The sequence below is a fragment of the Suricata suricatta genome, chromosome 2, assembly GCF_006229205.1.
Source record: "Suricata suricatta isolate VVHF042 chromosome 2, meerkat_22Aug2017_6uvM2_HiC, whole genome shotgun sequence".
Taxonomy (NCBI): domain Eukaryota; kingdom Metazoa; phylum Chordata; class Mammalia; order Carnivora; family Herpestidae; genus Suricata; species Suricata suricatta.
This window is the reverse complement of record NC_043701.1, coordinates 150,798,599-150,823,244: the sequence shown is the minus strand read 5'-3', so window position 1 is coordinate 150,823,244 and position 24,646 is coordinate 150,798,599. Positions and strand designations below refer to the sequence as shown.

At 36.6% G+C, this 24,646-nt stretch overlaps 1 protein-coding gene across 10 annotated transcripts in view; it reads right to left on the bottom strand.

Moving 5' to 3' along the window:
- Positions 1 to 936: 936 nt before the first annotated feature.
- The window catches only part of KIF20B (kinesin family member 20B), a 104,681-nt gene continuing 80,971 nt past the window's right edge, over positions 937 to 24,646 (bottom strand). For all 10 annotated transcript variants that reach the window (XM_029932206.1, XM_029932199.1, XM_029932205.1 and 7 more), the window contains 11 exons: positions 20,663 to 20,788; positions 19,855 to 19,982; positions 18,337 to 18,492; positions 13,963 to 14,139; positions 12,274 to 12,384; positions 9,937 to 10,134; positions 9,109 to 9,177; positions 7,595 to 7,696; positions 7,043 to 7,193; positions 2,734 to 2,876; positions 937 to 1,191 (listed from right to left, as the gene is read on the bottom strand). In XM_029932206.1, coding sequence (XP_029788066.1) covers positions 1,114 to 1,191; positions 2,734 to 2,876; positions 7,043 to 7,193; positions 7,595 to 7,696; positions 9,109 to 9,177; positions 9,937 to 10,134; positions 12,274 to 12,384; positions 13,963 to 14,139; positions 18,337 to 18,492; positions 19,855 to 19,982; positions 20,663 to 20,788 — 1,439 coding nt within the window. In that variant the 3' untranslated portion in view covers positions 937 to 1,113. The remainder of the gene's footprint in view (positions 1,192 to 2,733; positions 2,877 to 7,042; positions 7,194 to 7,594; positions 7,697 to 9,108; positions 9,178 to 9,936; positions 10,135 to 12,273; positions 12,385 to 13,962; positions 14,140 to 18,336; positions 18,493 to 19,854; positions 19,983 to 20,662; positions 20,789 to 24,646) is intronic.

Here is a 24,646-nt window from a genome sequence, read left to right as displayed (position 1 = left end):
TTAGCATAATGAAACCAGGTAACATAACAAAAACATAGTATTGGTTTAAAAGGCTGTTAACTATTTTGATGGAAATTTTTTCTAAACATGGTATTGCTCTTAAACAAGACACTAATGACTTCCCCCCAACTCAGGGTCACCATTGTAATAAACTGAACAGTGATGAAATCCAGTGAAACTTTTAAGGTTTTAGACATATAAATGTATGCTCTTAGATGTAAAAACCCCAGTTGGCAACAATTCTTGAGGCCTCGGCTTTGTTTTTTGTTTCTTATCGGTATTTTTTTTTTAAACCAAAGCTCAGTATACCTTAGCTATATGATCTTAAGAAAACCGAGACTTATAAAGTTTACTTTTCTCATCTATAAAATTAAGAAAATGCATTTCTAAGGTCCCTCCAGATCTAAAATTTTATATTTTCTAGTTATCAGTACTTTTTGGCCCCTAGATCCTGCTTTCTTTCTGCTTCTGATCTTCTTTGTCCTGGAAAAATAGGAAAGCAAACCCTATTTGATTCCTAACAAGACATTATAATTAATTTAGAAAGGATCTCAAGTCTTTATGTGCCTACAAATTCTGGCAACAAGGAGACCTGCACACAACTACTCTTGGGCTTCAGCTATCCAAACAGACATGTAAAATCAGTTGTGTTTCCTAACAAATGAATAAAAACCATACATAAGACACTGTTAAATAGAAGTCAACCAAATATCTGACCTATGATATATGTAAATAACAGCATCTTTCCCAGGATCCTCACTGATCCTTATGCCTGAGATAAAAGGAAAATGCACAGTTTGATAAACAATTATATAGCACAATGTATAAACTTGTCAAATCACTAAGTTGTACACCTGAAACCAATGTAACATTGTATGTCAACTATACTCAAAAGAAAAAAAAGCTTTTATTAAAAAAATCTTAGAGAAGTAGATAAACTGGGCTGTTGACATTGTCTTTATTGAATTAAAATTATACCATGTATAAAATGCCATGGTCTACACAAAGGGATTAAGTGCATCATAATATATACAATTCTCTTTGAAAAGTCAGCATACAAGTTACAATGATTATGAACATAAAATTTATATTAAAACATCCTCCACAAGTGACTTATTTGGCTGTTTTAGTTCGAAGCCGTCGTTTGAGAATCTGATGATCACTCTCCTTTACTTTATGGTCCATCAAAATCTGAAATTAGCAATAGCACCATGTTTTATAAATTATTTATAATTTAATAAGATATTCATGTGCTTAATAACTGCAATAACAGGTACATTTTAATATTTTTTGCCCTGTTGTACTGCAGGTATGCTAACCTTCTATAAAAAAGCATCGTCTAGAGGTAACAGATTTTGTAAAGATTTTTCAACACTTCCTAGCATAGAATTAAAATCATCTTCATATTGGATTCAGGACATATATATCTTGAAGTGATTATTGAAATATTTAGAGAGAAGTGCCTCGAATAATTTGTAAGAAGTGATCTTTCACAGCAACAAGTACAATAATCTCCCTTTACCTCTGGGGCATATGTTCCAAGATCCGCAGTGGAGGGACCAAACCCTGCGTATACTGCTGCTTCCTGTACATATACATACCTATGATACAGTATAACTTAAAAGTTTGGCACATTGTTATAGTGACAATCACTAATAACAAAACGATGACAACAATACACTGTAGTAAGCTGTGTGAATGCTGTCTCTTTCTCGCTAAATGTTACCATGCTGTCCTCTTCCTCCTCCTCGTGAGGACTAGAAATGCTAAGATCCCTCCGGGAGGAGATGAGTGAGGTGAGTGGTGTGGGCGTGTGATGTAGTGCCAGGCTACCACTGACCTTCTGATAATACATCAGAAGAAGGATCATCTGCTTTCAGACCACGTATGACCACGGGTTACTGAAATCACGGAAAGCAAAACCAAGGGACTATGGTATATAACTCAGAAAAGTAGAAAGTGTATTATAAAAAAAAGAAAGAACTTTAGCGAGAGGAAAAATTGTGTACTAATCAGAAAGATGGTGAAAAGCGACCAAGAAAATAGCATTTCCAACAGCGTGTCCTAATTGACCTTAATTCTTCACCACCTGCCTTCAAGTCTGATCACTACTGTTATGAAAGGTCTCTCCCCTGACTTCTCTGAGCCACTTCCTGTTGAAGCCTTCTCCTTTAATTATTTCTCTACTGTCACTTTCATCTACTGGGCAAATGCAAGCATGATGGGAAATTAGGATTCTCCCTGTAAGAGCACAGACTGTTCTGAGTGAAGAGAATGAGTCATCGAGTCAGGATGACAAACTACAGTCTTTTCTGAAAAGAACCTGGAAGGCTTAGAGAAAAGGTGGGAGGAAATGACTGAATGTCAATTCTGTATTTTTCCCAGGCCCACCTAGGCCAGATTGGTACAACTCCTGTGAGACAGTTAACAAGAGAAATAGATGTTACAAGCAAATAAATTACTCGACAGTGACAATTCTGCTAATGGAATTAAAATTCCTCTGAGGAGTTTACAAATATAAATGCATGACACTTGTATACATTAATGCAGCACTTAGTTTAATTATAAATTTAGCACATTGCATGGCAAAAGTTTAACACTTAAAGCCTATTTCGAGATTTGATCTAAAGAATAAAAATTCAAACCATTATAAAATCCAAATTATATGAATACCTCAGAATTAAAAAGAGCATGAACAGTTTTCCTTTCAAGAAAACCAAAGGAGTAGCTTACCACTTGGCCAGATATATCGATAGGAGATGAAATTTCATTTGTGTATAATTTCCGCTTGGCCCGTTTTGGTCGAGACACATTTTCTTTACTTACTTCTACATTTGAGAGCTTTGAAGAGCTCATCGTTTCAATTATCTTCTTTGCTATGGAAAAAAAAATGTTTAAATCCTGAAGTAACTTTCTAACTGGAAAGGTTTGAAATCCTTAATAAAGTAAAGAGAAAAGCACTGCAACTTAGAAATGGTGAAAGGACAGGACTAGAGAAGTCCCAAAGAAAAAATTAAATGCCTCATAAACACACGCAGAACAATGAATAGCAAAAACAAAAACAAATAAAACATCATTTGACTAATGTTCAACGTGGTGAAAGGTTTGGTAAATTGCAGTACAACCAATAAATATCTTTAATGGTTATATCTTACGCTGTTATATAAAAAAAAGTCCATATACACCAGACCATGCAGCAGTGCTCACATGTAGAGATTTCCAGAATCAATATTAAGTGAAGTTGTTTATAATTGTGAGCCCCCTGCTTATAGTTAACACACATACACATACACACACAGTAAAAGAAATCAAACTGTTAATGGTCGATTGTTTCTGAGAAGTGGAAAAATTTTTTTTCAATTTCTTTGTACATTTGTTTTTCTTAATGTTTTATTTATTTTTGACAGAGCACAAATGGAGGAGGGACAGAGAATCTGAAGAGGGCTCTGCACGGACAGCAGTGAACCCGATGTGGGGCTTGGCCTCACAATCTCTGAGGTCATGACCTGAGCTGAAGTCAGATGCTCAACCAACTGAGCCACCCAGGTGCCCCTATTTTTTTCTTTTCTTTTCTTCTTTATTTTGAGAGAGAGAAAAAGCAGGGGTGAGGGCACAGAGAGAGGAAGAGAGAATCCCAAGCAAGCTCCACACTGTCCGCACAGAGCCCGACACAGGACTTGAACCCATGAACTGTAAGATCATGACCGAGTCAAATCAAGAGTCAGACACGTAGCCAACTGAACCACACCCAGGCATCCCGACATTTGTTTTTCAACCAGGTCCATACTGATTTTAATAGAAAACATATTTCTATTTGGGAAACCTGATGGATAGAAAATCCTATATACATGAGATATCAACTATATGTATTTTTTTAATGAAAAAAAGATTGAAGAAAATATGCTAAATTGAAAGTCTACTTGCCAAGGGTTAGGCTGCGCTTGAGAGACTGAGCTGCCAGGTGTCAGTAGCCAGTTCATGTAATGAGCCCAAATGAAAGCAACACTGAGGCCTTTAACCACTTACTGCAATAAAATAAACAAGAGGCAAAACCTGAGAAAGTACCAACTCCCACCACCTTCCATCTTCCGCAGGTGTGGTCTAGGTGGGGCGGGTCAGCTCAGAAGTGGGGGCTCCTCTCACTGCCAAGGGAGCACTGAAAACAAGCTCCTCTCTTTGCTGTTTTACGGACCTGAGGGCAGGAGGCCAGAAGGAAGGGGTAAGAGTGGAAAAGTAAAGTCCAAGTGGAGAAAAGTGTCTTCCAGGTTCCCTCTAATCCTTTCCTGTCATAAGAAGGTTCTAGGAAGAGGTGCTTGAGGGATCTCTCTGCTGAAGGCCCCCCAGTAAGGAGGCTCTGAATGACAGCACCTCAGACAGGACTGCAGATGTGTTTTGTATTAGGATAGTGCTGGCCAGGTCCAGAGTCCTTGAGTGTAACTCCCTTCAGAAACTGCACTCCTTTGGTGCGGGGAGGGCAGCTTTCCCATGTCAAAGCCATGAGGCCTAAAAGGTAAAGATTTTCTAACTGCCTATGGGTCAGCCTAAAAGAGAAAAAAAAAAAAACCACATGTAGGATTTTGGTCTGGAGCCCCAAACCCCCCGCTACCATGTGCCAGCTAGTATTCTAAGGGTGTGGATGTGAACCACAGAAACATGTGGCCCTCGTTAAGCTTATATTGTAGTGGAAAAGATAAGAACACAAAAATTGTAGTTTAAATAATTCAATTTGCACTTTGAAAGGATCACTCTGGTGGCCATGCACTAGGAGGACAGGAGACAGACAAGAGGAAAAAGAAGGGAGACCGAGGAGTGAACTGACAGTAGTTAGCAAGAGCAGCATTCTAAAAATTAATCTCTTTTTTTCCCCTAGATTTCTCAGTGCTCAGCAAACACACAGTATACTTATAACCCTATCCAGGGGTATCTTCTGCTCCTAGAAGTAAGTTTTCAAAATTCCACACTAGGGGTACCTGGCTGATTCAGTCGGAAGAATATGCGACTCTTGATGTCAGGGTCATGAGTTCCAGCCTCATGTTGGGTGTAGAGATTAAATAAATGAACTCAAAAATGAACAAACAAAACCAACCAAACCTGCTGTACAGGTAGGGAAGCTGTTAGAGAGCTGAATCCACCAAGTAAGGGAGTCAATTACCATATGGGTGCTCCTTTCTCCTTGAAAACTTATTTTCTTTTACTATAAGTCCTAATCAATATAATTTAAACAAAAATACCTAGGACTCTAAAATAGCAAGTCCTTACTTAAAGATACAAAATGGGCAGACAAAACGTAAGAGACTCTTAATTATAGAGAAGAAGCCGAGGGCTGCTGGAGGCATTGTGGGAGGGGGATGAAATCCTTGTTGCACTACATGCTAACTAACTGATGTAAATTAAAAAATAAATTAATTTTAAAAAGGAAGAAAAATAACAAGCCCTCCCTCTCTACATTTAGACATTTAGCAGTTGCTGTTTGTCCCTCTAGATACCTTTTTAAAAAGTACATATCTCATAAAAATATATATATACAAATGGGGTTTCATAAGTCTAAAGTTCCCAAACTGTGCATGATGCTAGCCACACTACAGTAAACTCACAGGGGCACCTTGAAATACTGCAAGTTTTCAAAGAAAGCAGTGACACGCAACAGCTCATGGTAGTATAGTTTCAAGAGGGAACGCATTACATTCCTTTTGATGATGATGTTAACTTTACCAACTGGATTTTCAGAAGCTGAATTTTCAGTGGTTGTTTGGCCTTAGCACTAATGGATAAAATATTAGCTGTTTCTTTAGGTGTCGGCTAACAATGAAAAAAATTACTGAGACATTAAAGGCAGTGTGAACCAAGAAAGTCTGGGAACCTCGGTAGTAAGTTTCTACAGTATTTTTCCACAGCCTCTTTGACGCAACTATCCCCTGCTTTTAGTCAGTCCCTTTCCTTCGTTCTCCTCAGGGGAAGTCTCAAATTTATCCCACAAGATCCAGTCCTCTGTCTGCCCCTTGCCCTCCAGTATCCCCTCCTCACTCTACAAGCCGGATGCATTTCACTACCTGAAATCGCCTGCACGTTCTCTACACTTCCCTGGCACTCTACCTGTGTTAGAACTGTTCCCTCTGGGAAGTATGTGTGCGTGCAAGTGTGAGGACACATAAATATATGTTTGTGTTTACGTGTGTGAGTATATTTAGAAAAAGTATGTATCTTAGTATATATTTATACACAGATAATATGGCTATGTTATAAAGAAGAAAGTATTACACAACTAAACTCAATTTATAGATTTACAGAAATACCTATTTTTGATATATATGAATGGGTAATGTTTGACCATGGATAGAAAAAAATACTATTAAGAATATACCATAATAGAGTGATTGTATCTAGAGGGTGTAATCCTGCCAGCATTTCGATATCCTAGTTAATCCCCACCTCCTCAGAAAAATTACAATTTTCCTTTAGCCTCTGAATCAAAAGAGCTCTCTTCCCTCCAGTACTACCACAGAACTTTCTTGGATCCCTATAACTACATTAAGCAGCCTGTTCTGGATGAAAAAATGTTGAACCTTGACAGCACAGAACTTTGGGATAACGACACCCTCATAATGTTAAAAATCCACGTACAACTTCTGGCTTCCCAAAAACTTAACTTCTAATAGCCTTACACTTGATCTGAAGCCTTACTGATTAACACAGATTTTATATGTGTTATATACTGTACTCCAACAATTAGCTAGAGACAAAATATTAAGAAAATCATACATTTACAGTAACGTACTTACCAAAAAACACCCACATGTAAGTGGACCCGTGCAACTCAAACCCATGTGGTTCGAGGGTCAGCTGTCCTTACATACCATCCTCTCTCCTCCTCTACAGTGGACACCCAAGCATGTCATCCACCCTTCATGCACCCTCCCAGTTACTTAACATAGGAAGATGTCTATTCAAAATAAGATGATCACTGTTGTTAAGTTTACACACTAACTAGATACTAGAAAGCACCTTATACCTAACATAAAAGGTCTTTTAGTTTTCTGCAAACCTTTTGATTGAAGAATTGTTGGAGAATGTTGTAAGAAGTCTCCAAATTTCTGCAGCGTTCCTTCTTTTTTCTTAGTGGCCACGTTTGTGCTAACTGTGGATGCCTGACTCCGTAAAGAGTATGTTTTTTTAGATGATGGACGTGTGGAAACCTAAGAAAACAAACATTTTTTGTTACCATTGATGAAAAAATGTAAGAAGGAAATAGTTGTAACCACAGCAGAATTAAAGAGGCCAGACCAGGTCACAGTTGCAGGCAGGAAGCTCAGGATTAAATATATAATGAGGGGATGAAAAACCCAAGAAGAGCAAATGGGTTTGACAGGCAGAACGCTGACTCAGAAGCACTGAGAAGGGCCTGCTACTGGCCAAATGCTAAAGGTTACATTCTAAGCTGAATTAGATGAATAGAAAATGGAAGATAAATGAGTTATAACTGGATAAAACTGGATTTCTGGGTAATGACTAATCAAGTCTGACATTTTTATTTTTTTTCTACTTTATAACTGTAAGTTAAGAAAATGGTCAATTCTGGATCAATTAAAAGACAAACCTTTTGTTCCCTTTTGTCAGAAGAATTTCTATGCTCAGAAACAGGAGACTTCAAATTAGTTCTGGGTGTAGCATTCTTCTTATTTTCATATTTCACCAAGTCCTAAAAATAATGAAATTCAGCACTGGTTAATTCCTTAACAATATTTTCTTTCTCTAGACGCAAAGGAAGGAAGATGATGGTTCTTAACCAAGAGTGACTTTGACCCCAGAGGACACTGACATTGTCTGGAGGTATCTTTGGTTGTCATCGCCATGGGGAGGGGGTTTTACTGGCAACTAGTGGTCGTGGCCAAGAATGCTACTCAACACCTCTATCGCACAGGAGAGATTTCCAAAACAAAGGTATATAAGCCCAAATGTCAATCACGCTGAAGCTGAGAAATGCTGACTGAAGGTATGACTTCCCCCCACCTTTATTGAGGTATTACTAAGGTATAAGATATGTAAGTTTAAGGTGTACAACACGAGGATTTAATACACACATACACGGCAACATGACTGAACATATGAATTTTTCACACACCATAAATAACAAAATTACATAAGCTAAATAAAAAACAGTAGCAGGGATAGCATCTTTTATTTGAACCCCATTTCCAAAATACAGCAATATACCAACACTTTCCTCAACTCCCAAATCATTCAGAGCATCTATGTTTGGTAACATCAAAAACAACACAGAACAAGATCAAGTAAAAGACTTCAGTATAAGCACGCGCAAAATGCTAACATCAAGAAATATAATCTATCTTCCCTATTAAATAGACGACATATTACTTTTCTTTCCCCCACATCACCTCTTTTAGGACAATGCCTCTTATAGTATATTAACTGATTCAAAGTGGTACAAATCCTATTTGTACCAAAGATCATAAGCATAAAAGGGAAAACAAAAAAGGCAAGAAGAGAAGCAGAGAAAAGATCACAACCGAACCTCAGAAATCAAGTTACAAAGTAGACTCGTAAGGGTGATAAGAAGCAGACTTCCCAAAAGGGGAAAGACACATGGTAATCCACGTAAAAACACATGGAGAGTCCATCCTACTTGCAGTGTGCAATAAAGAGCTCTCTGGGGTCTTCACTGGCTTAGAGTGTAGCACTGCATACATGATTTTCATGAGGGCCTTGTTCTAACACTCAGTTTATTAAAGCATTGAAGAGCTAGTATAAATCAAATTTAAGTTTTACATAATTCTACATCTACAATAATCTGTGTGTCTATTCTAAAAAATACAGGGGGAGTATACTCTAACAGTAAAATGAAAAAAATAATTGTATTTAAACCCTCTGAGTACACAACCAATTTTTTCCTTTTCCCTTGAAAAAAATGAATCCAGGAAAAGTCCATTTAACACAGATCATAATGAAATTACTTACTATTTTATAGTTATCTAAAATTTATTAAATATAAATTAGTGAATAAAAAGTTAAAACTCTACAAAACAATCACTAAAGGTGTTCCATGTGTAGTAGGAAATATGCTAAATAATATTCACTTGGCAAATTTATTACCTGACAGAGAGCCTCAGGAGTATGGTTAATACTATTTCTGCTTTTCCACCAGCTCGAAAATATACTACTCTTTATAGAGAGAAAGAAAGAAAGAAAGAAAATTGAAGAAAAAGTTATTATGCTAGAGTTTAAAATTAGTTTTAAATTTAAAACAAGTTACTGTTAAAATAAATATCACCATCTATTATGTATCCACTACATGCGAACAAAAGCTAATAAGCATATTGAACATGTTATCTCTAATCCTGTATTTCCAAAAGAAGAAAACTGCAGATCAGAAATTCCTGTGACTGGCCAAACCTGCTTGGCTAGGATATGGCAGGAGGTTTGGTAACTCTACAATCCGAAAGCTGCAGTAAGTAGTAGTCAAGAATTTTTATCCAACCACTAAATGGAGGCCAAAATTTTAATATACTGGCTGATAGAAAAAGTCTCTCTTCCTAAACCTATTATGCCCAGAGAGACCTAAAGCTTTTACTCAAAGTTTCTCTAATTTCTTTATCAACTCTTCTCTTCCACTGGAGGAAAAGGCGCTAAGTTTGAACAGGACTGGTATACTGAAGTAGCTCTCCAGTGGAACCCACCATCACTTGACCTAGCACAGCTTCGGTGAAACAAGGGGTAAGCCATATATTCCAGTAACCATAAGCTCTTTGTTTAAAGACTATCAGACTATAATAATATTATTAAAGAATATAAAATATGCCATAAATTATGATTTTGGTCTCTAACAGCACTGCTTATGAACAGGAGGGTAGTATAGTAGTTTAACTATACAACTGAGCTTAAGATTTGCTTGTTAAATTCACTCATTAGTTAAGTACTTACCTCTTCCATTTCATTACTTTTCCTCTTTCGAGTCTTGGAAATTTTAACTGTCACTGGTAAGGCGCAACCAGGGTGTTTCACTGCCATTTGGTTTGGCCGGAGAGGCGTAAACTGAATCTCTAACTCAGGTTTTGGAAATCGAGTAGTTTGATTACTTTCTGTTGATACTTCACAAGAGTCAAGGACCACAGAGCCATCCTACAACAGAATTAAAAAGAAAAGCCAATCTTATTTGCAGAACATGAATTTATGAATCACAAAGAGTTAACTCTTTCAAATACCATCAAAGACAATGAATTGGAAAAATTAAAAGTGTGCTGGGTCAGATTTACCACTGCAAGGACAGACAGATGGAGTTACCATCTACCCTCTCCAGGTTTATACATGGTATATTAAAATCCAAGGAAACAGAGTAACAAATTCTTTATTACTCTTCCCTCAAGAGAGTTGGAGTCTCAATCCCCTTCCTTGAATCTGGGCTGTCCTTAATGACGTCCACGACCAATAGGATGTGGTGGCAATAACATCCTCTTCTGAGGCTCGACCATAAGAGGAAGAGTATAAGAGGCAGAGGAAGGTTTGTACCTTCCACCCTGTCCTCTTGGAAAAGGACTTTCAGGACACTCCCCCATCTCGGAATCCAGCCACTGGGCTGTGAAAAGCCTAAGCACAGGGGGAGGCCAATATAGCTCCAGCTAAGCTCCCAGAATCAACTATCCCCAGAATCAACCATCAGCTACATGAATGAATCATTCATTAGACTTTAAGATGATACAGCATATTGATTTCATGAAGGCAAGAAAAATATACACAATAGCCTTACCAATACCATTCCCCAAAACCGTGGAATATACAATAACTGTCAAAACTTTTAATAGGTATTAGAATCAGGAGGTTTTAGGACAGCAATATAAATTTATAGAGGAAGAAATGTTCCAGAAATAATCGCCTTTACTGGGGGGCCTGGATGGCTCATTCATTTAAGAGTTGGACTTCGGCTCAGGTCATGATCTCACAGTTTGTGAATTTGAGCACCATGTTGGGCTCTGTGCTGACAACTCAGAGCATGGAGCCTGCTTCGGATTCTGTGTCTCCCTCCCTCTGCCCCTTCCCTGCTAATACTCTGTCTCCCTGTCTTTCAAAAACAAACATTAAAAAAAATTTTTTTAATAATTGCCTTTGCAATCAAGATTAATCTTGTTTATGAATCAACTCCAAACTTCAAATGATATGCTCTGTCGTAATCTCTAAGGTCAATGCTAAATATGTGAAACTCTACCAAAAACTATCAAAGAAAGGCCAAGAGACAAAGAAAAAGGTCATGCTATTTCCCCATTTTAAAACGCCCTTCTCTTCCCATTCTCACCTTGGAAAAATTCTGTTCACCTAAAAGACTCACTATGTGACATTCTCTAATCCACAACCACAGCCACTCAGGCAAAATTCATCATACCCTCCACAGGCAATGTTCCTTCTTAGCACTCTCTTCATGAGTCTTAGGCCATAAGAATAAGTCAAACAAATAATCATGTATGTATCTGTCTTACTAGATTTTTTACTCCTTGAGGCTGGCACTCATGTCTTGTGTTTGTATCCTCAGTGTCTAGCAAGGTTCCCAACACTGAATGCTCCCAATAAATGTGATTTAAAAACAAAAAAAAACAAAGGAATTTCATCTTCAAAACTCTGTCATAAAATTTTTATTTCATATGTAATCTGAGAATTTCTATATTGTCCAAAGTGATTCACAGAATCCTAAGCCTACTGCAAATTAAGTCACTGAGATGTGATAACAAAGTTATTAAATGGGTACAATAAAAAAAAACACTATGTGAATAGAATGCTTATTATAAAGACCTCTTGGGGCACCTGGGTGGCTCAGTTGGATGGATGTCCTACTCTTAATTTTGGCTCAGATCATACTCTCACAGTTTGTAAGCCTGAGCCCCACATCCCGCTCCACATTGACAGCACAGAGCCTGCTTGGGATTCTCTCTCTAAAAATAAATTAAAAAAAAAAAATCTCTTATGAGGGCAAATAATCATCCATATGTTATGTTTTGTAGGTTTTCCCATTTCCAACCACTAAGTCTATTTATATTAACAGATCTATTGTTTGCAATAAGTCATTTTGAGAGATTAATATCATTTGGGGACCTAATCTCCCAAAAGAATTCCACTTCTCAAAAGCCTTTAGGTTTTCCTTCCCGTAGCCAAGACCACATATAACTAGCGAACTGCCCAGCAAGGCACCTACTAACAATAGAAGGTGTTATTTATTAATTAATGGTCACTGGTAAAGAAGATAAAAAAGTAGACTGTGTAGCAAATGCCTACCTCTACATCATTCCTAGAAATTTCAAAACTTACTGACTGAGGTTCAGTTTCAACTCTGCCAGGATCCACTGAACTCCTTTGTCTAAGCTTGATATCCACATTTTGTTGTTCCTAAGGAGGAAAAAAAAAAAAAAAAGCCACTGTAACCAAAAATATATTAAAATGCTTCACCTAAAGAAAATCAAGATTTGAGTGGATTATAACGTGGAAGTAATTAGAGACTTCTTCAATGACCACCTAACTCCCCTTCCTCCTCTCTTTCATCATCAGAGACTCCGGAAAGGTTGGGCAACTTGCCAGCATCTGAGTCTGATTGACAGAGAAATCTAGAAATTCACTTTCAATTTCCAAGGTGTTTTACGTATACACTCTCATTTTACTTTCATTGCAACTCTCTCAGCTAGATTTGTCAAGAATCATTATTCCTCCTTGCTAAATGAGGAAACCAGGACCTAGAGATGTTAAATAACATGGCCAAGGTCTGCACGAACCTCAGTGTTGGAACGCCAACTGCTTTGAGAATGCCATTGTGAAACACTAGAGGAGTCATGAGAATAGAACTGTAGTATCAGAGAAGAAAAGACCACATTGATAACGCAACCTTCTCTTGCTGCACACTTCATCCTGTTTTCTCAGTCATAGGATATGTTCTACTCCTAAACCCTAATTAAGGGATCTGTAAAGAAGAATCAGATTACATTTTTAAACTTGATAAATTCTAACATGGGCCTTCTCACCACTGCCATCAAAAGCAGAAGTCAAATATAAAATTATCTCTTATGCCATCTACCCATTATTGCCAAATAAAAAAAGATTCCACTGAATCCACAGGAAAGCAACTAGGACGTATTAACTTCCACTGTGGTAAAAACTGTACTAATTGTTTTTAAATACTCTCAATTTTCACAATTCCATTAGGAAGACATTACTATCTCTGTTTTAGATAAGTTCAGATATAGTAAGTGATTTTCCCAAAGATCCCAAAGCAATAGACACCCAATTTTTCTAAGTTTCTAGTCTGTGCTATTTATACTACATGCTACTACCTATTTTTAGCAGTCCTCCTCTTAGAGTCATGAAGTCTTTTGTTGTGACAGACAGGTACATACATTCATTCTCCTATTGTCTGGAGGCTTTAGAGCAGCAGATTTTTAAGTGTAGATCATTTATTCTGGAAAGACTAGCTTCAGATGCTGCATTTCACCAAGAAATAACAATCCTCTGTGAAATGCAATCCTCTCTCCATGCAGGGTTCCCAGCCCAACGTAACATTACAGAAGTAATTCCTGAATGACTACAATTGTGCTTATTTTCAAAACAATTCATGCCTTTCTATAGTAAACTTAGAATGGTCCCAAGTATTTAAATATTACCAAGACTAATACTGAATCACATTTCCACATTTTAAAAGTAGATTAGGGACTAAATCACAAACTGTTTATTTTCTAATTACTCTACCTGGAAAATATGACCAAAAGATTGCAAAAGTACTACTTCTTGGTCACTGACAGATCAATCATAATGACAAACTCTGAAACCTGAAATACACGATAACTATCCAAATAATTTTTCATAACACTGGTTCCCCTGTGATCTATTGAAACTTACTTTTTTGTCCTCTAACAATTATCGTGAAAAATTCCTTATGCTCAATAAAAAAAGGCATAGAAAGAATATGATTCTATTCACCGTTTCAGAAGGCTCCAATGTGACCTTCTTTAATTGTTCAATTTCATTATCTTTCTGTATGTTACTGGAGATCAGTCCCTTCAGCTGTATTTCTAAAGCTGCGACCAGTCGATCCCGTTCTTCTCGCCATTTCTGAAGGTTGTCATCTTTCTCTGCCAGTTGTGCTGTAAGTATTTCCTAACCATAAGACAGAGAAAACGTTATAAAACTAAAAGCTTTTTGAAATTTTTATTAGAAAAAACACAACTATGAATAAGACATATAACAAATTACATGGTTATGGCTAGATACTTGTAAAACAAAATACACAAAGCCTTTATATCTCTAATATCCACTTGCTTTATTTATCTCTATCCCACTTCATTTCAAAAATCAGCTTATTGGTCACTTCTTTCAATTCTTTCAACAATTATGGCTTTTAAACTAATACTAGCCTTTCCCCCAATATTTTGGAAATGAGAGGTAAAATTACAGCAAAACAAATGACAAAACTAATAGCAACAAATAAAAGAGAAATGAAAATTTTAAATATCATTTCCAATGACTTCCAAAACCATGAAATAGTGGTGAAGTAACAAAAATACATGCAAGACCTAAACATGAGAAGCTGCAAACGACTGTTGAGAGACATTAAAAATACTTCAATAAATGGAGAGATAATCTGTGCTCCATAATCAAAATACTCAATATTGTTAGGATGTCAGTTCACCCTAAATCTACAGATTCAGAGCAATTTACATTGAAATCCAGGCATGCACGCATGTATGTGTGCATGTGTACATGCGTGTGAGTGTATGTGGAAATGGGGAATCTCACTGTAAAAGTCATGTGGAAATGCAAATGATCCAGAATAGTCAAAATTATCTTGATAATGAGGAACAAAGTAGGAGCGAGCAAACACACTGTCATTTCAAACCTACTATGATAAATAAGACAGTGTGATACTAGAATACAGAGTCATCAGTGGAACAGAAAAGAGGGTCCACAGTGCACGGTCAACTGACATTCTACAATAATGCCAAAGAAATTCAGTGGAGGAAAGAACAGTCCTTTCAACAAAGATTGCTGAAACAATAGCCAAATGAAAAAAAAAAAAATGAACCCAAACCTAATCTCATACCATATACAGAAACCTAACACTTAGCCAACTGATTTATGACAAAGTGGCAGAGCAGTCGAAAGAAAGTTCTTCCAATAAATACCACCAGGAAAATTGGTAATCCACAATAAAAAATGTCTTGATGCCTAACTCACTCCAACATAAAAGTTAATACTATAATCAAAATATGAAAGGTAAAACCTAAACAGGAAATGGTATGAGAACATCTTCATGTCTTTGGGGTTAATAAAGGAAAAGATTGGGAAAATGAACTAAAGTGAATTTAAGAAGTTACATTCATAAAAAGGCATTAATAGACTAAAAAGTAAACTAGAGATTGAAGAAAGGTACTTGAAACACATGACAAAGGGCTCCTATTCAGAAAGTATACGGAGCTCCTATTATCATCTAGAAAAAGCCAAACAGTCCATAGGAAAAGGGCAAGGGGACTTGTAACCTTCAACTTCATTAGCACTCAGGGAAAAGCACCTTCAAATCGTAAAAAATAACCAACACCAACTTACGTTGGTAGGAATATACAGCAACTCCAGTACTAGAATATAAATGGGTACAACTACTTTGAAAACCTGACATTCTACAAGAGTTGTACACATACCCTATCATCTAACACTTCTATTCTTGGGTAAATATGCAACAGAAATGCATGCACATGTGCACTGAAAGAAACGTGTAAAAATGTTTATAAGAAAATTTACTCATAATAGCTCACAAGAGAAAATAATTCATATATCTTCAACATTAAAATGAATAGGCTGTGATATAGTCAAACACTGCAATATTCAGCCATGTCAGTGGAATAATTCCAGCTCCATGCAGCATGAATAATTCTCACAATATAGTACTGACAAAAGCCAAGTACAAATAAATGCATCCTGTACATTTCCATTTACATAAAATTCAAAAATGGTCAAAACTAAAATACAACATTAAAAGACCCAATAGTTGGAGCACCGGAGTGTCTCAGTCAGCTAATCATACCATTCTTGACTTCCACTCAGGTCATGATCCCACAGTTTGTGAGTTCAAGTTCAGGCTCTGTGTAACAACGCAGAGCCTGGTTAGGATTCTGTCTCCCTTACTCTCTGCCCCTCCCCCACTTACATGAGCACGCGTGCATGTGCACGCTCTCACTCGCTCGCTCTCAAAAAAGAAATAGAAGAGGGCCCTTCTGGGCTGCCTCTGGGATAATGTTCTATTTCTTGAACTGATGGTACTTAAGTGGATGTTGACTTTACAAATACTTCCCTGAACTATTGTTTATTTCACTTACTGTGTTATATGTGATAATTTAAAAAAGTAACAATTTATATACCTTAATATGGCAGAAACATACATCCTAGGTATGATGGTAAAGAAATATATGGGAGAAAGAAGGAAGCTACCTTTCTCAAGAATTAAAAACTCAAACTAGGTTTACTTGCTAGCATTGCTGCCAATGACTGGGACTACTGGGAAAGAAAATAGCTCTATTCCTGTTTTTAAATTGGAGTGATTCAAAGCCAATAGTTTTGGTTTTACTTCTTGACTCTTACTATTGCCCGGGAAGGTGTGATGGGCTGTGGGACAGGAGCAGAGAACTAGAAGTAATCTTTCCTTTTAAAACAAATGTAGCCACAGAATCCTGCTTAACCCACCACTTCCTGAGGATACCTCCAATCGCTTGGATTGGCCCATGAAATATACTGCCATCTCAGAGCTGCAGTAATGACCAGTATTAGTCTCACGTGATTTAGCATATGACCAAGAGTCAATACTCTAAGGAAACAACAACTAATGTCATTGTTGTATTCTAGAAGAGATTCTGGACCCAGAAAAAGACATTAGTGGGAACACTGATAAAATTCTAATAAGGTCCACAATTTAGCTAACAATACTATAATAATGTTAATTTGTTCATTCTCTTCATCATCTTTTTGTTATGTAAGGTGCTAACATCAGGAAAAGTTAGTGGTAAGTATATAGGAACTCTCTGCATAAGTTTTGCAACTTTTCTGTAAATAAAATGATTTCAAAATTAAAAGGTAAAATTATTTTTTTATTAAAAAATTTTTTAAATGTTTTTAGTTTTGAGAGACAGAGAGAGACAGAGCACAAGTAGAGAAGGAGCAGAGAGAGGAGACACAGAAACTGAAGCAGGCTGCAGGCTCCAAGCTGCCGCACAGAGCTCAGCATGGAGCTTGAACCCACGAACTGTGGGTTTATGACCTAAGCTGCGGTCAGATGCTTAACTGACTGAGCCACCCAGGTATCCCAAAAGGTAAAATTATTTTTAAAAATCAGTGGGAGGGGCACCTGGGTGGCTCAGTCAGTTAAGCGTCCGAGTTCAGCTCAGGTCATGATCTCATGGTTCATGGGTTCAAGCCCTGCATCGAGCTCTGTGCTGACAGCTCAGAGCCTGCAGCCTGCTTCGAATTCTGTATCTCCCTCTCTCTCTGACCCACTCCTGCTCGCGCGCTGTCTCTCAAAAATAAATAAATTTTTTTACAGAATTAAGAAAACAATCAGTGGGAAACCCTTACCTTATGGAAAATGAACATCCTATTTTTACAGAAAAGCTTAGCTATTATCTATAAAATTCTGTCATAAACAAAAAATACCAGCAATGACAATGTGGTACTGCCAAGTTACTATTATTATAAAGAGAAGAACAGTTTTTGATTTAAAAATAGTGTTAATGTGTTGCTCAACAGTTTTCCTAGGACCAATGATGCCTTTTAACTTTTTTACCTGTTGCCAACATGAGGGGTCAAGCCTACTAAGCAGTCATGAAAACAGGAGGGAAGAACAAGCTAGGATAGGATGCTGTAAGAGCCACAGCGGGTCAAGGGCACTTCTACCTGGAGTCCTCTAGAAGCTCAAGGAATGGCTTTTTAAAAGTCCTGATAAAATCAGCTTATGTGCTAAAATATAAACACCATATTAGTAGAATCTGTTCAAAAGCAAAATTTTATAATATAGTAAGGATCACCACTGTGGCAATCAAAAGGAAGAGGTGTTTAAGTTCTGTATCTAGATACTGAGATGTAATTAGGCATTTTCCCAACTTGCTAAATGGACTGAAAAAAGTTAAAATAAGAACATAAGTGAACTTCAAAATTGGGACAGAAAAGTCATCTTACAAATAGACTGCTTTTTTTAAAAAGCCAAGAAAATCAGGCGGCCATGTAAAGACTGATAAGAACCCCAGGGATGAATTTAACAAACCAAAGAAAGCTGGTGAAATACATCAAAGATAAAGCATAACTGTTACCAACCAGTTCATTTTGTTGCTTTAAACAACGCTCTCTGTCTTCAGCATATTTTTTCATCTCTTTGTTTCGTAGATTCTCAGCTTCTTTTGCTTGAGTGATAAGCATCATTTTTTCTTCTAGCCATTTCTTTCTATCAGCTTTATATTTATGTTCAGATTCCTGTGTATATAAATAGTACAAGTAACTATCACATCCTCAAGTAATAAGTAACAGTTGTAAATGTATTTTTATAACATATTCATATAACCCATCACTTTTTTACCTTTTTGAAAACTAAAACATAAGCATTTTTCATTAAACAACAAGATCATAGTTTGTTTTGGATTATAAAATAAATGCTGCTGGTTTCCTTTTCTGAATAGACTTCCTTTTATAAACCTTATTTTGCTATGAAGTCCATTTAAGGACTCTCCTTCCTCAGTGACCTTAAGAAGAAATAAACAATTTCTATTTCTGAAAGAGTTACAAAGACCCTTTCTAAACACCAGAGAAAAAAAAAGATGATTTGTGATGGTCATTTCTAATTGCATGGTATCAAAAATAAAATATTCCTGGGTATACAGGATGCCAAATAAAAAACAACTTGTACAACAGGACATTTATTAATTTGAGGAACACTAGAAATGGCTAAACTGAAGTAATTTCCTTTCCAGAATTACAAAGTTTATAATCTAAGATATGTAATTACATCATTTGAGGACAATATAAAATAAACCAATACTCCTTAAGATGAACATTCTCAATATAGTTAATATATTTTTTCATAAATAATGGAGTATTTACTTTGAGTTGCTTGGGGGTTTTCCCAGTGGAAAGGGTAATTCTAGAATACATAACGAACAGTTAACAAAAGAAAGTATTATTTGTTCAGTATCAGATTATATACGTAGCATGAGTTTAAGAAAACAATTTAGGTACAGCCAACTTTTTAAAATCATTATTATGCTTTCTTCAGTCTCAAAACTAGTCCCTTCTAATAAAATGTACAAAATTTTAAGTATTTGGTAAACCCCATTAAAAAAATATTTCCCCCATATATTGTATTTCATACAGTATTTAGAGTTGAACATGGAAAAAATGCAAATGCAAAACAGAGTATTTTCTACATGACAGTGTTTCAAATATATTCCAGTGTCCATATATACAACTGCATTTTTTTCCAACTTCATAACTGAAAATTAAAATGAATATTTACAAAATGTCCTCTTCCCCTCAGCAGAAGTTGATGACTAAGAAGCTTAAGGAGAAGAAAAATAGGTACAAACACTAAGAAGTTTTGATTTAAGAATTAGATATATAGAAGATAAAATCAAACACCCAACCACTCTGTTTTCATTGGCAGTAATGGTGATCTCTATCTTGACAATTTCCACACATGTCATTTCAATGTATATTGAAAAATTATACCTATGTGCTAACATTTCCCAGGTTGTATTTCACCCATATCTAAATTATAAAATATTTACTGCATTCTCTCTTGAGAAATACAATAGAGAGGTAAATATACACATAAAACCGTACCTGTAACTCATCCTGAAGTTTACTGAGCTTTTCACTAAGTACATCTGTGTTATCCCCAAGTTCTTTATTTGACCTTTGACTAGTTTTGGCTTCCAGATCTTTGTATTTTTCCTTCCATTTTTCCAATTCTAATTTGAAAACATAAATTTATTGTTTAAAGCACATACAAAAGTTATGCCATACAGAGATCCATGTGGCATGAGATACCGACAAGAATCAGCAGAGTCCAGAAGAAAAACATAAACCCAGCTAAGAACTGAGACAATTTCAAGGGTTTCACTTTTAAGAGTTCTTACCAAATCCAAATTAGAGAAAAGGAAGTACAAGGACCTCTCAGGAACCCACTGAATAGTGTTCAGAGAATTCAGTGTAAACACATCTTAACCTTAATTATATAGGAAACTTCACATAGTTCTCATAAACAAAAAATAATATAAAATAATCCGTGATGGGATTCTGAAGGACGAAATCAGAGTATTTACTGAGATAAACATCTAAGATGGTACTAAAAAGGTGAACAGAGGTAAAACTCAGTGGAGAAGTTTATTCTTACATCTGGAAAACATTACAAACTATCACCCAGTTATTATGAAAGTGTCCTTATTCCTTCTTTACTACATACAGTTTTACTGAAACAAAACAATTTCATCACATTGGAAAACAGTAAGTGATAAGACATTCCAAAATCACATAATTACTTCGTACTATGAATTATTGTAAATATTCAACACCGAAAAGGAAAAGAAATCTAGGAAAATACAGAAAAGGGAAGAGTAGATCTTGAGATATTAAAGCAACTGTGTCTTACCTGTGGCCAATCTTTCAGCTTCCTCTAATTTCACCTCGAGCACTTGATCTTGTTCTGCCTGAGTCTGTTCCTGTTCCTCCAGCGTCAGTCGCATGTCTTCAATTATTTTCTCTTTAAAATTTAGATCTAAAAATTTGACAACATTTTAGAAACTACTAACATGTACATCTAGCTATCCAACATTTAGATCTAAAAATTTGACAACAGTTTAGAAACTACTAACATGTACATCTAGCTATCTAATTTTTCTTGAGTTCTTCTAAAATTAAAATGGGGCGCCTAGGTGGCTCAGTTGGTTAAGCGTCCGACTTCAGCTCAAGTCATGATCTCACGGTTCGTGGGTTTGAGCCTCACATCAGGCTTTCCCTTACATGAAACTTGAAAACATTATGCTAAGTGAAAGAAGTTAAACACAAAAGGCCATATGTTGTATGCATCCATTTATACAAAATGTCTGCAACAGACAAAGCCAGAGACAGAAAGTATATTGGTAGTTGATAGGGACTGATGACTGACAGCTAATGGGCACAGGGCTTCTTTTTTGGGTGACAAAAATGTTCCAGAATTAGATAATGACGGTGATTGTACAATGTACATTTAAAAATTTTTTTTAATGTTTTATTTATTTTTGAGAGACAGGGTGAGCAGGGGAGGTTTGGAGAGAGAGGGAGACACAGATTCTGAAGACAGGCTCCAGGCTCCGAGCTAACTGTCAGCACAGAGGCTGACGTGGGACTCGAACCGCATGAGATCATGAACGTGAGATCATGACCTGAGCTGAAGTCAGATGCTTAAACTACTGAGCCACCCAGGCGTTCCCCAATGTACACTTTTAAAAGGTAATCATCATGTATTATAGCTCAATTCTTTAAAAAAAAAAAAAAAAGAATTTTATATTAAGATAGCTAAGTAAATGGCATTCAGTGTTTAAATGGACATATAAATGCCAAACTGAAAATGCACTTTTGTTTGTTGGGGTATGTCTCATGCACAGCTGAAATCACAGGAGTGAATGGACTCTCAAGTGAGAAAACAAAAAGAACAATGAACATGAGGCCTTCCTTAGGAAGGCTGCCACAGTGGCTAAGGCCCATTCTGAGAGACAGGTAGTAAGTGGTACAGAACAGATCACAACAGGTGAGACAAGTCTCAAGAAGGGGGAAGCAACATAGGACTATTTTACTTAGAAAAAAATACCCTCACACACAATAAATGCTACATAAAAAATGAAAATGAGGAAAAAGAAAGTAGACAATTATGCCAAAATACTGTAAAGGACAAAGGAAAGGAGGGAGTGCAAAAAGCTAATAGATTTGAAAATATGTAGGTTACAAGTGACTTGCGAGGAAGTTTCGAGAACATAGAGAAGATTGGATACTTCGCAGGACTACGTGATCCCATGGAGGTGAAGGCGCTTGTTTTTCCTAGGCTATTTTACAACTCTGGTAAGGTAGAAGTTAACTTGTAGAAATGATCATACAGTTTGTGAGTTTGGGCCCCATGTCAGACTCTGTGCTGACTGCTCGGAGCCTGCTTGGGATTCTCTCTCTCTCCCTCTCTCTGCCCCTCCCCGGCTCATGCTTTCTCTCTCTCTCTCAAAATAAATAAGCAAACTTTAAAAAATCTTAATAAAAGTAATAAAAATGATGGCTTAAAAAAAAAAGAACATAGAGAAGATTAAAGTAGTCAGAATGGGCCTATGTCACAGTCAGTTCTCAATACTATGCAAAGAGAGGAAAAATTAAAATATGTTAAAAACTATATGCTGGTCCAACAGCATGCATTTTCAGAATAGTTAAGATCTGTTCACATTTATCAGTAATGACAAAAGAGCCAAAGTAGAGAAAATCCCTAAAAACATAATGGAAACAAGAGACGTTAAGGGACAAAAGCCACGAAGGCAGCCAGGAGAAAATAGGGCAGTGTGCAGATTTATATAGAGTATTTTTATGCACATACACACTCAAGTTATTGATCCTAGTTAATCCCACAAATGTCCATGTCATCTAAACTAACAATAATCTGGTTGACCTACTCCTTCTTTTTAGTTGACCAAATACAAATAGCATGAATTAGTGAAGAGAATCTGAAACTTAAGAGTGAAACAGGCCGCAGCAACTTCTTACTCAACATGTCTGCGGGGGCAAGGGAAACCAAAGCCAAAATGAACTATTGGGATCTCACCAAAATAAAAGGCTTCTGCACTCTGAAGGAAACAATCAACAAAACTAAAAGGCAATTGACAGAATGGGATAAGATATTTGCAAATGACATATCAGATAAAAGGGTTAGTTATAGAGCAGTTATCAAACTCAACACCCAAAAGACAAATCCAGTGAAGAAATGGGCAAAAGACATGAATAGACACTTCTCCAAAGAAGACATCCAGATGGCCAAGTGACACATGAAAAAATGCTCGACATCACTCATCATCCAGGAAATATAAATCAAAACCACAATGAGATACCACCTCACACCTGTCAGAATGGCTAACATTAGCAACTCAGGCAACACCAAATGTTGGTGAGGATGCAGAGAAAGAATCTCTTTTGCACTGCTGGTGGGAAGGCAAACTGGTGCAGCCACTCTGGAAAACAGTTTGGAGGTTCTGCAAAACACTAAAAATAGAACTGCCCTATGACCCAGCAACTGCACTACTAGGTGTTTATCCAAGAAATACAGGTGTGCTACTTTGAAGGAGCACATGCACCCAGTGATAGCAGCACTATCAATAATAGCCGAAGTATGGAAAGAGCCCAAATGTCCATCGATGGATGAATGGATAAAGAAGATGTGGTGTATATATATGTATACGATGGAGTATTACTCAGCAATCAGAAAGAATAAAATCTTGCCATTTGCAACTATGTGCAAGGAACTAGAGGGTATTAATGCTAAGTAAAATTAGTCAGAGAAAGACAAATATGACTTCACTCATATGAAGACTTTAAGATACAAAACATGAAAGACTCTTAAATATAGAGAATAAACAGAGGGTTGCTGGAGGGATTATGAGAGGGGGGATGGGCTAAATGGGTAAGGGGCTTAAGGAATCTACTCCTGATATCATTGTTGTACACATGCTAACTTGGATATAAATTATAAAAAATAAACTATAGGAAAAAATGAAAAAAAGAGAAAGAGTGAAACAGACCTATGTTCAAATCCCAACTCTACTACCCACACAACTAAGAGATTGAGGGAGGAGTGAGTGAGGGGGAGGACAGGAATGTACGTAATAATACAAATAGAAAGATGTATCATCTACAAAGGTAATTTTATATTTCAAATTTAAAAATAAAATTTATGTAGAAAAAAAAGCACAATTCAGCACATAAGATTTGAAGCTAAAGTATTTAATGGTTTTTAAAAACTTTTAAAAAATATTTTAATTTGGGGACACTTGGGTCGCTCAGTCAGCTAAGCATCTGACTTCAGCTCAGGTCATGATTTCACAGTTCATGGGTTCGAGCCCCACGTTGGGCTCAGTGCTAACAGCTCAGAGCCTGGAGCCTGCTTCGGATTCTGTGTCTCCCTCTCTTTCTACCCCTGCCCTGCTCACACTCTGTCTCTTTCAAAAATTGAATAAACATTAAAAATTTTTTTTTAATATTTTAATTTTAAAGATGCTTTACTTGACATATATTCTTACATGATTTTGCTAGAAATCTATTACATTCATTGTGACCTATGTAACTGATTGACTCTGTTTTTTAGAAAATACTGGCCATTATCTAGAAATCAATATTCCTTTAAGTATTTTTTAATGTTTTATTTTTCTAAGAATAAATTTTACATTGACAAGTTACTCATTAAGGTCAATGCTTTTCTGGGGGGGCTTGCCTGGTTAAGCATCTGACTCTTAATTTTGGCTCAGGTCATTAATTCGGCTCACGGGACCACGAAATCGAGCACTGCATCAGGCTCTGCACTGACGGCATGGAGCCTGCTTGGGATTCTCTCTCTCCTTCTCTCTCTCTCTGT